The 15,032-nt window shown below is 40.7% G+C and overlaps 2 protein-coding genes and 1 non-coding gene across 3 annotated transcripts; all 3 read right to left on the bottom strand.

Annotated features, from left to right (window-relative positions):
- Window positions 1–156: 156 nt before the first annotated feature.
- On the bottom strand, window positions 157–4,561 carry mcur1 (mitochondrial calcium uniporter regulator 1). The gene is made up of 9 exons (XM_068582035.1): window positions 4,147–4,561; window positions 2,865–2,978; window positions 2,647–2,750; window positions 2,127–2,228; window positions 1,852–1,893; window positions 1,635–1,706; window positions 1,465–1,518; window positions 1,070–1,184; window positions 157–762 (listed from the first exon to the last, which is right to left on the bottom strand). The coding sequence occupies exons 1-9, from the start codon at window positions 4,418–4,420 to the stop codon at window positions 707–709; spliced, it is 933 nt and encodes a 310-aa protein (XP_068438136.1). The 5' UTR covers window positions 4,421–4,561; the 3' UTR covers window positions 157–706.
- Window positions 4,562–6,122: 1,561 nt separating this feature from the next.
- On the bottom strand, window positions 6,123–6,194 carry trnaw-cca (transfer RNA tryptophan (anticodon CCA)). Its single transcript has one exon. It is a non-coding gene; the product is annotated as a tRNA-Trp (tRNA).
- Window positions 6,195–7,507: 1,313 nt separating this feature from the next.
- LOC137788454 (WD repeat-containing protein on Y chromosome-like) lies at window positions 7,508–11,430 on the bottom strand. The gene has a single exon (XM_068581241.1). It carries the CDS (start codon window positions 11,411–11,413, stop codon window positions 7,769–7,771), a length of 3,645 nt encoding a protein of 1,214 aa, XP_068437342.1. The 5' UTR covers window positions 11,414–11,430; the 3' UTR covers window positions 7,508–7,768.
- Window positions 11,431–15,032: the final 3,602 nt, after the last annotated feature.

Here is a 15,032-nt window from a genome sequence, read left to right as displayed (position 1 = left end):
CACAAGGGAGACAGTGCACCAACATGGGTTTACGTAAGACTTACAGTACAGTAATTGCCAGTTTCCAAAAAACAGTACCATGAAATATATTTCTAAACAAAATAATCAATCGAAAGAGACACTTCATTTGTTGGCAAAAAGTTGACATTTATTGACAATTCCTTGAATTAAAATAACATTAATTAAGCGAGCATGCTAAACATTTCTGAGACCACAAAGCATACAAATAGATACAGGTTAAATATCTGTGATAATATAGCTAGGTGGTTGAGTCACAGTGACCCATTCTTCTTCTAATCGTCTCTATACATACAAAATAAATACTATATTAAAAAAAAGAGTATAACTTTGGTTTTAAAAGGTGTTTTCTTTTGGAGTTTCATTAGTGGACAATATATAGAAAGATGAATTGGACTTACAAAAACTTTCAAGTATATTTATCAAATACGTTCTGGGAGCCAAAAAAATAACCATGATATAGTTAAAACATAATCAGCTCTGAGGGGAGGTAGATAATCAAAGTATCTAAATTTCATTATTTGAAAATCTTCAAATAGAGCCTCTATTTCACAACTCCTATTTCTGAGGAAATAATACAATTGCACCGATGCATACAAACATTCTGAAACAAAAGACATTTGGTCTCTGACTATTTTTAGATTCAGGGGATTTGGGAGTAAAATCAAAATTGCTGTCCTGATCCTGCTCACATCCAAATACGATAGAAACCCAATACCACCGTGAGACAGGTGAACACTGAACCTAAAAAAGAAAAGAAGCATTATTCAATCATTCGTATATTTGCTTAAGTCACAGTCATTTACTTCATATAATTCGACTTCTGAACAGTTGAGAAAATGCAGTTTCCCTCAAATTTAAGCTTAGACACTCAAAATGGGCACTTTCTTGTATTGAAAATGCTTTAAATGAATAATGTATGAACAACTGCAATAGTTAACCTGTATTAACCCACTTATTAGACCATTTCTTCCCCACTGCAATAAAGGTAATTTGACAGCCCAATGTGGTGGTCTCTGATTCCATGTAATAACAACGCACAATGTCCTACCTGCAAGGTATTTTATAGTATCCAGTTTATGAGATTCTAACATGGTTTTCAAACCAGCCACTTCGGTGTCTATTTTCATGTTGGTCAGAGATATATGACGATCTTGCTCTGCCGTCTGTAAAAAAAGAGAACGTTAAAAGATAAAACAGAAACAGTTAACAATGAGACCAAAGATCCAACAGGAATTTGTAACATTATTGACATTTCAAAAGTACTTTCTTTTACTACACTGAAGTATACTACATTTTGCACAACAGGGTTTTGTATAGGCCAAAACCTTTTTTTTTAAAAAACAAGCGTTATAACTGAACCATTGTCTGACCAGACTGCACATTATATCGATAATCATGCAGCTAAGAGTGGATGTCAATGTCTACTGCTGCACATATACAAACCATTTCCAGAATCTCAGTTCGTGTTTCTAGAAGCAGCTTCTCATGCTTCACTTTCTGAAAATGACAAACAACGTTTTGTTTAGAAGAGAATTGAAATAGGAAGTCATTATATGTCATTATATACTGTGTAGATACAGATCTCAAAATGTGTATTCATTTCAAGCACTTACCAATTCTTTTCCACGACTTTTCTCCAAATGCATGTCCATGACAGAGTCAGAGCGCACTTTATTCATGACATCCTGCAAGGTGGCCGTGGAGAGACACAAAGGAAAGTGTAAAATAAAACAATCTTGGATGAGGAAAAGGATGATGAAATGCTTTTAAATTAATGTTTCATCAAACGTGGACATGAAGAGATTTATGTAAATCAGAATGACCACTTACAGCCAGTTGGACTTTGAACTGCAATAACTTGATCTTGAGTTTCTGGAATAAATGTTAAATATCAAAAATCGAATGAATCAGAAAAGAGAACGACAGACAGAATATACTGCACACAGAGTCATTAGTGTACGAGCAACTTACACTCCTTTAATAGCTGGAGTGACTGATTTGAATTTATTTAAATTATTATTATTGTGCTTTATATTTTTTATTCAGATTATTGATGTGACCATTCAATTGTCCAACTGCGAAGTGCACCTGATAACCACACTTGCCTCGTTCTCTGCCAGTAGAGTAGTGAACTCGCTCTTCTCAAGAATGACCATGTCCTTCTTCACGGCGGCTATTTGAGACATCACACGCTGCAGCATGATCTCCTGCCAGAATTTGCAACAAAAGTTAAAGATGAAAAAAAAGGAGTTATGCAAAGCAAAACCCTCGTCTGGACACAAAGTGAGGACAGATATGGATATGATAAAAACTGGAAATCCAGATGGTATGGTGACACGATAGTGAGTACGAAGAGAGGTTGTTTTTTTTATTTATCCCAAAAATAAAACAATTAGTTCCTAGATTGATTTAATTGCCTCCTCTGCTGACATTGCATACACTGGGTTACACTCCGTTTTGCACGGTGTGCATCTATTTATTATCAGGGGACAAGGAGACACAATGTTCTCGTTTCAGGGACCTTTACAGGAGTTGATCTACAGCTTTTTGACTGGTGGCAACGTCGTGCTTACTCATGTATTTACAGTAAAGATACGAGAAATAAACTTCCTCCTGCTGACTCACCTGCTGCACTTTGGTGACCATGTCATTGTAAATGACGTCCATGTTCGACTTCGTCATCCTCACCAGGACTTGAACCATCACCTCGGCTTGCTGAGTCGTGAAGCCTGTTCAACGACAAGTGTGTCTTCATGAGGAAAATCAACAGCTTGTTTTTTGAAGGGAGGAGAGTAATATTGTGACTTTCCTTTATTTTTTTAAGTGATAAATGAAAGCCAAACCATGTTCCTCAAACAGCCGCACCACTGCATGGGTATCAAAAAACAGCTTCCCGCTTTCAGACTTAGGCAGATCTGGTTTCAGATACTGTGGAGCTCTGATGGAGGTACTCAGCCCTGAAATCAGTGATATGAAGATGGAAGTGAAGATACAAGAAATTGAGCATTACCCAGACATCACAATTGTAGAAATATTACTGTTCCCTTTCTTTCTTTTTTTTAATATGTATGTCACTGTATATTTTAAAACTGCCCATTTGTTTTAAATATCTTCGCAACTTCCATCTTGAAGCTTCTTAATAGAGCATTAATAAAGCATTTTCCACATACTCTGGAAGCACTGACATGACCAACAACACAAGGTGGATTTTAGGACAGATTTGACCAATTCAAAATACAAATCGCACGTATACAATGTATTATACATGTACTTAAAATGTTCTTATATATTATAGAACCTCATATGTATCATCCCTTATGACCCATACTTCTCATTTAGTGTTTCATATTAGATGAAAATGATGAACTAGCACACTCACATACTTCAGCACTTATATGTGAAAGAATTGATAGCTGTTTGAAAAGTTGCATATTTTATATATTTTGTCACTGTGTTTGTGTTTGCTGCTGTGCCATTGTTCCCATTTTACACCCTATGCCACTTCTTTTATGGCTTTATTATGCCCATCACAACAACAATAACCATCAAGCTGTGTGGTGGGTGAGTACAGGTTGGACCAAATTCACAAACGTTAACCATTTAAACAATTTGGAGATAGTTCGTTGATGAAGAATATATATTTAAAAACCCAACCCTCTGTGGTGGCGACAAGCCTCAAAATAATGGGAGGCCATGTTGCATATTATGTAAATACAGTGTTGGGATGCGGGTAAAGGTGTCTCCTGAAAACATTGCAGATTTAGCATCATGGTCTGGCCTTAGAGGGAGCTAGAAGACACTGGGTTGTTTACAAAGATTAGCTCTTGAAGAAGTTTATAGTTGGTGCATTCTGCAGTTCCCATGGATGCTTCATTGTACCCAACGGAAGTGGTGGACTTTTATTTTGACACTCATTTTGAGTTTACGACAAGTGTTCCTGTAAAAGACTTTGCGCTATGACGAGCAATGTGTCGCGTGGGGGATTAGAAAAGGGCACGTAACTATCCATTATTTACACGCACTACATCCCCCCCATTTCCAGCACAGACTGGAGCTTTAACGTGAGATAACGTCAGCAAAAGGAGCGGGTTTAGGGAGTGGAGCAGACCAAACGAGTCCAGTTACCTCTTGCAGACGTCCGTGTCAGCGCGGACACATGCGTAACCTTCAGCGCAGCTCGTCTCCCTCTCCATAACGGCTTCTCCAAGCTCCTCGGAGGTGGAAGGACGACGCGGCGGACACACGGGAGCTGGTGGACAGCTGTCAAGCCCGACATGTTTGGGGACACGGTGGCCTCCTCAAGGCTGCCGACTCGAGTCTGCGTAAAGAGGTCGCACCGGTTTTCAGGGTGGTTAACGCCCAGACGTTTGAGTCGCGAATGACAGTGTTTAAGCACCATTGTCGAGGCTGAGTGTCACGCCAGCAGCTGCTGGGCTGTAAAGTTTCTCCCGCCTGTGAGGATCCCGGGCATCGTAGTGCCTCTCTGCCGTGGCTTCCTTGAAACTTTCCACCTAGTTTATTGTCGCCCCCACCATCCCGTTAGACAAGCGAGGGAGGCGCGTGAAACTTCCCCACGTCCGGTCACCCGTCCTTCAAAATAAAGCTCACGTGTGTCAGTAATGCGTTATTCATGTGTGTTGTATTGTGGGGGTGTCAGCAGAAGTCACATTGATTGGTAGACATCAAACTGTTTCCAAGTGAAACTGAAACAATTGTTATAGTGGCTCTTAATTATCTATCTTAATTATTGAGAGTTTTAACTTTTCAACCATAATGTTGGTGTACATAGCTTCCACTATGCAGAAGAGGGCAATCAGTCAGCCACTAGCCTGTAGCGAAAGTTAAAACAAACGAATGAAGACGATACAGATGACTGTGCAAGTATAATCCTGACTTCATTAAGTAGGGCTTTGTGAACGGAGGCGACGAGGCAGAGCCCTGAGTCCAGTGTGTGGAGTGAGGGCTAACACAGCACTGAAATCAGATCAATTATAAGGCTATATTTTCACTTGCACTTTATTAAAATTGTATTTACAGTTTATCTAATTTGAAATTTATTATTTTGATTGTACACTGTATGCACAATTATTAGGCAAGATAATATGATGATCATTTCAGTTCTAAATTAATTGATAAAATACCTATAACTTTGTGATTCTGTTTAGGCCAGCAGAGTAGGCTTAGCAGGCCCCGACGGCCCGCCACTGCATAATTTGTATGTACTAAATCTAAGAATCCGATATGACCCGAATCCTGACATTAATTCACTGTCCAATAATGAGGATAACAGAGAGGAGAATAGAGCCTTAACAATTGGTTTCCATAACCACAGAGAAAGTCCCAGCACATACATACTGTACATTTTTTAGAAGATAAGATATCCTATGGCTGTTTTTGGATGACATCACTTTACACTTGAATTAACTGAATTTAAAACTGCAGAACAATTTAGTTCAATTCATTTAAGTTCAATTCATTCAAAATGTAAGCGCTTTGATGCACATTGTTTCAAACGCTTTCTGTAATGTATGTTGTTTTTTTTAAACAAGTCCTTATTTTACTTTAAATGAAACAAGATAATATATTTATTATTACAATATGTACTTTTAAATAAACCAGTTACGTTTTAAATCTGGCAATACATACTGTTTAATTGAATTGATATTATTTAATTACATTTTTTGTGGAGGGCAGGTGTGAACACCATGTCTCCTTTCTTTGGCAGCAAAGTGCCACTCGCTGACAGGAAGAGAAATCAAGTCCAAGGATATTCCAGAGGCGTGGACCCTTTGGTGCTGTGAGACATTGTCAGCCATGTGTGTTGTCCTGTGCTCCTCTCGCCTGCAAGGTGTTTCTGCATGACCGTGTCCAGCTGTGTCCACAATGCCTTTATTACGGCGAGTCTAAACAAGATTAATCCAAATATATGTTGTACTGTAATTGGTTTATCTACCCAATAAACCATATGAAGATAAGACAAAACACCTGCTGATTTACACATACTCTTACATGGAAGATAACACAATAGCTCCTTATCTCGTCAGTAGATGTTTTCATACTAAAGTAAACAAACCTGCTCCATGTATTTGATTGAAAAGATATGACCCCGACGTGATTTGAACACGCAACCTTCTGATCTGGAGTCAGACGCGCTACCGTTGCGCCACGAGGTCCTACACATTGAGGATTATCGTCATAAAAAATATGAAACATGTATATAAGAGGACGTAGTATGGAGGAGAAAGCATTTTTTCTGCTTCCTCGTATTCCACCGTTTGGGTCTATGGATTGATAATTACATAAAACTGGGCTCATATGCGACGCACGAGACATTCTCTATGCCCCCTCTCCTGAGACATGCGACACTAAATACAGTTGGTGTTTCATCTTCCTCCCAGATAAATGAGGGTTTTGTTTTCTCGTTCATTCGGGCCTGCATCAGCACCATGGACAGCTGTCAGCAGCGCAGCAGCGGACTTTGGAAGCAGCAAGTCAAAAACGCTGCGTCCCGAACGCGCATGTGCGCATGACGCAGTTTTTATATTTATGTGTATTTCTCTGGCTGTCGTTATCGGAGCATCACAAGCAATGTCAAATTCATGAAAATACGTTCTGGTATTTAATATTGAGGCCCGGGTGATTTGAGTCACTGTTAAACGTCCTTGAAGAGATGAATGCTGGGAAAGCTTCTGCTGCTATTCCATTTCGCTGCTTCAGTTGCAGGTGGCAGTGCACACAGGAACTATATGATGGTGCCAATTAAGGATTTGTAGCTGAGGAGAAGGATTAACAGAGAAACAACTTAAAATAAATCCATAAAAAACATTAAAAAAGGAATTAAAGAACAAAGAAGTGAAGGAATGATGTATGTTGATGATGAAGTTTATTTGAAAAAGAAACGCAAAAAGGGGAACGAAGAGGAAAGGCATGCACTTGTCTTCTCATGTCAGTCTAGTAATATGATTAATGGTAGTTGGTTCAACATGAATAAAGATTGCAATCATTTGTTGCTAGTCAGTATAATCTTACCAATCGGTTGACTATAACAAGAAATATACATCCGCAGTGTCTATCTAAGCAACTTGCAATACAATCGTTGTCTAGTTTTTTTGTGTTCCTCTATTTCTCTACTATTAGTTTACATTATGTGTGAACAGTGCAATGAGCGATGGGATTTAACCATTTGGTGTTTTGTTATTAGTCAGGGTCTTCTTTGGATACAGCTCCTTGGCTCCACTCTGACTGAACATTTCATCCTATACACACCAATTAGGAAATCTGAAACTGTCATTAAAAAAGGATCGTGTGTAAATTGTACATTCATGAAAACCGTGCTGGCTATCCTATATGCATTACGGTCTCTTGCCCCGTTTAAGCGGGGTTATAATTATAATGAAGTGATAGGAAGAGCTTTGTTCACGCCAATTTAGGAAATAATGTCAAATTTGTATGCATTTATAACAACATTAACAACGTGAAACTTAAATTCAGTTTGAAAATTTGTATTTTATTACATTTTTTGTTTAAGAAACCCGGATCACTCAGGCTTCTGACATGTTTCAAAACAAGATCACCTCATCTTGTCATATCTCACGCTTCACCATCGTATCAAAAGACGAGATCACCTCGTCATGTCTCACGCTTCAGCAGCGTGTCTCAAAAGACGAGATCACCTCGTCATGTCTCACGCTTCAGCGGCGTGTCTCCAAAGACGAGATCACCTCGTCTTTATTCAGGTCAGTGCCACCTAATAAGCATGGGTCTTTATGGCTGGCAAGCCATTCAAAGGTCTCGGGGTCCTTGGTGGATGTGGCGCGAGGACGCTGTCTTGTAATATAGAGGAGTCCCTCTGTTGCATCCTTAATATACACCCAATCTTTTTTAGAGACCTTTTTGGCATTTCAGCGCCACCTCTGATGAGCTGTGGCTCGATCGGCCTTGCACTCAAACTTTGTTTCAGGTCAGCGCTACCTCTGATGACCTTCAAAGGATTCAGGTACCTTAGTGGGCATGGTGCGAGGATGTTATCTTGTGTTGTGTCTTGTGTCTTGAGCTGGGTCTGTTGAATCATTTTCTCCCTTTCTTGCTTGAATGGAATGCATACACATTTGGATGTATACGGTGCAGGGTGCATATATCTGTTTGGTGGAAGTTTTATTGGTGTGTAGGCAGCCTTCAAAGGTTTCGGGTCACTTGGTGGACACGGTGTGAGGACGCTATCTTGTAACGTGTCTCCCTGCTGCTTCTTAAACACACGGCCATATTTGGATCTAGCCTGGTTTATTGTCGGACTATTAGTGAGCTGCACTTTCTCTGAGATGGGGGGTAGATGGACATTCGTGCAGTCCAAGGTTGGGGTTTGGTCTTGTGATCTTAGTTTTAATGCTCTTTCCGACCTTTCTTCTCCCTCGTAGGGCCCTCTTGGTGGTTTTTTATAGAGCCATTTTAGAAAATTGGACCTGGGGGTATACATGTCTGATAAAGATCCTGTTGGTGCTGGGGTCTTGTAGATATCTGGATTCTGGATTCGCTTATTCTCCATGTTTTTTATGAAGTCATTTGCAGACACCGTTTTACGGTTCAAGGGCTTTCGACAGCTGGCCTCAAATTGTTTTTTTGTCATTAAAAAATCATCAAGATTTTCAAGCTTTTCTTCCCAGTTTAGTTTTGGCGTTTCAGGTAGGAAGCCCTTGACAGACTCTGGACTGTGTACCAGTGGCAATTCTAAGGCAGAATTTGCTGCCTCATCCTGGTCGTCAGTCTTCTCAAGATTTAGGTTTTGATTTTTTGTGGTCCCATCCCAGACATCTTTCCCAAAGAGGCCAATGTGGGAGCCAGTGTTGGTCCAGAGGCGGAGTTGGTAGTCCAATCCTGCAGAAATTACCTTTTGACCACTGTGGTCAAACTCTACACTCACCACCTCTGAAAGGTGACATTGCCCCAAACCCAACTGAGGAGGTTGAGCCAATGACACGTGCCATCCATTTGTAACTTCAAATGGCCCTTTGGCTTGTTTTCCAAACCCAAATCTTCCTATGTCCCATTGACAAATCTTACCTGTACTGTCCCCAGTTATTAATATTTCTTCTCTGACGTCTGTCGACATGGTGGTAATGACGGCCCCTTCTTCATCCACCGCTTTAAATTTTGCGAGCAAACCCCCCTTGAGGTTAACAGACCAGGCATATATGTAGCCATCCGTAGAGGTCAGCAGTGTGGCTACGTCAGGTTTGACCTCCCTGTCCTTCAGGCATAAAAGCAGTGGTTGGGCTTTCACAGACGTTCTTTTCCTTTCTTTCTTCTCATCAGAAAGTGTTGTCGATTGGTCCTTCCCAGCAGACAGCCTCCCTGTCCGGCCTTGATCTTGTTTCATTGCCATGACTACTCGAGGACTCTTACTGCCATTAATCCAGCTGCGAACGTCTCCACTGTTGGCATCCCAGATGACAATATTTCCATTGCTGGAGGCAGTAATGAGTGTGTTTTCGTGCACATCCATTGAGGAAATGTCATCCAAATATTTGTGCTCCAGAAATCTGTTGTCAATCCCCACGATGTCCAGGTCGTAAATGACCTTGGAGTTTCGAGCCGACACAAACACCCTGCCATCAAAGCAGACGATACCCACCACGTCCTTTGGCAAGGTGAAAGGATGAACGTCAAGCAATGCTCCACTGCTGAAGTTCCACAGTCTCAATTTCCCATCCGGAGAAACAGTGATGAGTCTGCGCTGCGGTCCATCAAATGTAACGGCATAGTGCCCCACTTGCTTATCTTCAGTGAGCTTGAACTTTACGAGGCCCGCCCCTGTTTGGATGTCCCACACACTCACCACACCATCTTGACAAACAGACACGACCTGTTTGTAAATGCTGTGATAGAGAGCACAGCACAGGGGCTTGTCGTGGGATGTCAATGCATTTTGAAAGACATCTGTTCCTCTGCCAAGATTTATCCCTATTTCTGTGTTCGCCAGGACTAATTCATTATTGTACGTGTTGTAGCACATGCTGGTGATAGGGCCATTGTTAATGTCCTTAACCTGGATCTTTTGTAAAAGCTGCATTTTGTCTTCAGACCACACACAAACATTCTTGTCTTCAGATAAAGTGACAATAACTTTATCTTTGGGATTGTGGCTAATGTGGGTGATGGGCTTGACATGCCCTTCAAATGACTGTTTGCAGGTCATGGTACTCTCAGGAAACCACGCCCGCACTAAGCCATCTGTACCACCAGTCACGAGGAGCCCAGATAGAGGGGAGTATTCAACACAGGTGAAAAACTCCTTATCTGCAGGGCTCTCAAAGACTGTTTTCTGGAACTTATCTCCGTGTGTTGTGACCAGTGTAACAAGGACCATTGTCTTGGAGGAACTACCGCAGATGACCAATGATTCAATGGATGGAAAATATTGGATCTTAGAGCAGATGTCATTGAAGATGGGGATTTTAACACATTGGAAGTCTTGATATGTGTTTTTTAACAGGTTTGAAACACAAAGAGTTGGGTAATCCCGCAGGGAGATTTTGTCATATGCATCTTTGTCAAAGAGGTCTCTTTTCTCGCTCATGTTGTCGAAGGTCAACACATACAAATAACCTTGGACATCCCCGAAGGATAACACTGCTTTAGTGCCTTTGGACCCGTAGTGTATGGCACTAATTATGTTATCTTCTACAATCAAAGCATGGCTAATTGACAACAGCTCTGAGAATTCATTGCATGTGTAGAATAGCAGTTCCCTTTCAGAAGTGGCAACAGCCAGCTGCTTTAAGTCATTGATGTACGCCATCCCATTTACGTGCATCTTCTTGTGGTGTGAGAAGGGAAGGGCCGTTTCCTTTTCGAACAAGGGAATTCTCGATTTTTTGTCAAATCCGTCAGACCAGATGGTGAGGATGCCATCCGAGCTGAGGGAAATGTATTGACCTTTTCGATAGGTCCTTGGTTTGCCTATTGGATCAGCAGCAACGTCTTCTTCTTCATAGGGACGGAATACCACATCCACAATCGCTTTGTAGTGATCTGTAGTTGTCACTTTGAACGGTTTTGGAAAGATGCTTTTATCATACAATCCTTCTGACGCTTGCATCTGATTCATCAGGAATGTGCTTAACTCACAAAGATCCACCGTTCCATCACAGTTGGTGTCAATCTGGTAGAACAAGGCAGTCAATTCTTCATCATCTTCAGTCCCAAATACCTCCTTCAATCCTCTACAGAATTCCTCAATATCTAGTCCCCCACCTTCATCCGTATCCGCTTGACGAAAAAACTCTTCGATTTCTGGAATATGGGCAGCAGTAAATTTTTTTTTTTCATTTTTACTTTTGGGATCCATTATTGCTTCCTCAGGTAAATCCTCCATTGTATCTGTGTGTCGAAGCATTGCTTCTGAGATACAACTTTGCTCTGGGTCCATTAAGGATATTTAACATACAACTTAAATAGACGTGCCTTTGAAGGCTTTAAAGTAGTGTGACGTCACGGAGTTGTTACCCGTTGCTATGGGCAACATGGGACGCTCAATAACAATGGGTGAGTCCTAAGTCTCTAAATTGTCGTTTCCTCGCTCCTCACTTCTCGACTCAACCGGAAGTGCGTCTGCGCCGCCATATTGAAGGCCGTCCCAAAGCTCTTCAAACCTCCTTACTGTACTGGTCATACGTAAATGTTTTAATATGTTAAACACAAACGTACTGTACAGTTAAGATGTTTGGATGTGGTCAGAAATGTTTCGAACACCTCCGTATCAGTCACTACTTTGAAAACCGAATGTTGTGTCCCGGGGCTCTTTCCGCTGGTTTGAATATGTTTCACGTCAGTGTCAGCTGCAGCTGACAACCCGACTTAGAGAAGACCGGACTGGGGCTGCCACCGTCCCGGACCCGGCGGGGACGCGGGCCGTTACCGGCACCTTTGGGCAAGCGGCCTTCAGACCGGCCTCGGGCCGTTACATCATCAACCTCACACCCGCGACCAAGAGTCTTCAGACCGGCCCCGTTACCAGCTTCACACCGGCCTTTTCTTTTTCTCTGCAAAGTTTAGAAATTCAAATATGCTTAAATCCAGAGGGAAAGCAAGAAAACAATAACACAAGCACACAATTATAAACGTATTTGTAATAAACAATAAAACTAAAATATGTGTATAAGCATCGTGTATGCGTATAATCAAAGTATTTATAATAAACAATAAAACTAAAATATGTGTATAAGCAACGTATATGCGTATAGTCAACCGTATTTGTAATACGTTGATCACAGACGCATTTGTAATAAGTCAAACACCGACGTAATCAGGGTGAAAATATGTTTCTAGTCAACGTAATTGAAGATGCAATTTAGTTCTGGGGGAACATAATTTATAGGAGACAGGGTTGTTCACAGTTATACCCATAATGCCTGGAAAACGCCTTAATAATGATCCTGTTTATACGCTGGGGATAAATCTATCAGAGAAAGCTGATTACTGCCAGAATATATGAGAGAGAGAGAGAGAGAGAGAGAGAGAGAGAGAGAGAGAGAGAAAGAGAGAGAGAGATAATATTACTGTTGTATATTTCTATTCTGTTTTTATGATGTGTTTTGATGCTTTTGATGCTTTGGCAATATTGTTGTTGCAAGTTCATGCCAATAAAGCTAATTGAATTGAATTGAGAGAGAGAGAAAGAAAGAAAGAGAGAGAGAGAGAGAGAGAGAGAGAGAGAGAGAGAGAGAGAGAGAGAGAGAGAGAGAGAGCGAGCAGTCATGGCAGCTAAAGTCGCCCAGGGGTCTGTGATCTCAGCCTTAGCGAGTTAATGGTTGAGCTAATACACGAACACACACACACACACACACACACACACACACACACACACACACACACACACACACACACACACACACACACACACACACACACACACACACACACACACACACACACACCTCATCTGTCCATCTCTCCTACCTTCTCCATATACTGTGAGCAGTTGGACTCTTGCAGGAGATTGGAGGCTTCCTGTTTGTAATACTCTCCTGTTTTTGTCAGAAATGGCCCTTCGAAGATTTCCTGATAAAACTGCAAACACGGGAAGAGGGCGTGGCCCGTGTAGGATTTAGTATACATTGAGATACACAGACCGAAATGAACGGTTACTGTACAAGACACAAACGGTAATTAAAGACATTAAGCGGCCAAGACAATGTTTTTCCCCCTTTAAACTTTAAAGACTGAATAAATGCCCAGATATAAAAACACAATGCAAACAGTTGTTATCCTAGGAGGAAAGTATTTGCGGCCTCACCTTTAGTGGAAACTTCTTCTTGTACTGTTCAACATGAACAAAGGAGTTGATGACCCCGTGGATTACCTTCTGGTTAGGGTTCTCGCCACAACGATCGCTGTGAGACACGAGGAAGCTGGCGTCAGGTCTGAAGCTTGTGTCTTTTTGGTTTTCTTTTGTCGTGAGCACTGACGTCGTTAGCATAGTGGGAACACTGTGGCGTTCAGGCTAAACACTGCAGCCCAGTGAGACTGCTTGCCAGACATTAACAGTGTGAAAGCTTGGTAATGTACCATTGCACTGATGCTAATTACAAACACATTAGCGTACAATCAGAATAGCAGGACTAAAAACACTCTCTCTCTTATCTCTACCATTGCAGAGAAACAATCGCCCGTTGTGGCTCAACATACTTTTTGATTTCATTCAGCAGCAGGACAGCCTGCAGGGGCTCGATCATAAGCTTCCTCCACATGTCGAGCGCCAACTGCAAAGACCAATGAAAAGACAGCATATAACAACTGTGTAAACAGATCGGTGAGGTCACCGAAGTTGGGCAGTGTCCGGTGAAATCTTGGCCTGGGTACAGCTCACTCAATCTGAGCATGCACTCTTCTTACTTTCATCACCATGCGTGTCATTTTCATAGCTCAATTACGATATATATATATATATATATATATATATATATATATATATATATATATATATATATATATGTATATCACGATACAGCATATTTTCTGGTCATTTAATTCTTACAAAATACATACGAAATAACCGCATGGTTTTGTATACTCGTGTGAATGATATACTTGGCAAACATTAAATATTCATATCTCATATGAGGACTGTGGCAAGTCTCTGCTTAGTCCTGGCACTTGACTGACGCCTGCCACAGACTTGCCACTGCCGGTAAATACAGTTGTCTCTCTAAGAAATGTAAAGTTGAAAAAAAAAATTGTCTTCAATGATGTGTCTGTATAATTGCATTTGGTGGGTCAGTTTATATTTCCTCAACATCACATTTTTTTTTATCATCTCGCCATAATCAATTCATTATGATGATGAGGGTGACCCACATTTACAGTGTATCCTGCAGGCCATATAAGCTGCACAGACTTTCATAGATCCTATCATATTTGTATTGTATTAACTTTTTTCAAAGTAAAAAAAGAAAACTGAACAAAAACAATAGTAGACTGGGTAATTTAATGCCTTTAAATTCTGTACATTTCCTGTTGCTTTGCATACACATATTTGGTGCTTTACCAAGGTGCTAGACATTAAAATTAATGAAAAATAACAGTGTCATATCAAAGTTGATACTTCTACAATGCATAACCATACATTGTCAGTTCTCTACTGCAAAGATTATATACACAATAAGTAAAACTGAATGCAAAAAAAGAATTGGAAGTGAATATTCTGCGTGTTACAGTATATTAACTACAAAGCATCAGCACCTATGTCTTCTCAATGGCAACAAGGAATAAAACGTGACAAGAGTCTTTCTGACTTTTCTTATTTTTAAGGAAGGAGAATGCACTGTACTGAACAATGGGAAATATAAGCTCTATTATTTTTTTTTTACAATTAGGTAAAGTAAAACAACCACCTGTATATTGTACCAGATCTCACTGGCCACCATGTTTTTTTTATTGTTACTTTGTTCAACAAAGACTGATTAAAGTGTATGGCAGCGTTGGATTCAGCGCAATAAATGGCAAACTGGTTTGCA

Source organism: Clinocottus analis, unplaced genomic scaffold, assembly GCF_023055335.1.
Source record: "Clinocottus analis isolate CAN_PGR_092001 unplaced genomic scaffold, fCliAna1.0.p SCAF_18, whole genome shotgun sequence".
Taxonomy (NCBI): Eukaryota; Metazoa; Chordata; class Actinopteri; order Perciformes; family Cottidae; genus Clinocottus; species Clinocottus analis.
The sequence above is the reverse complement of the archived record's forward strand: the minus strand, read 5'-3'. Positions and strand labels throughout refer to the sequence as shown.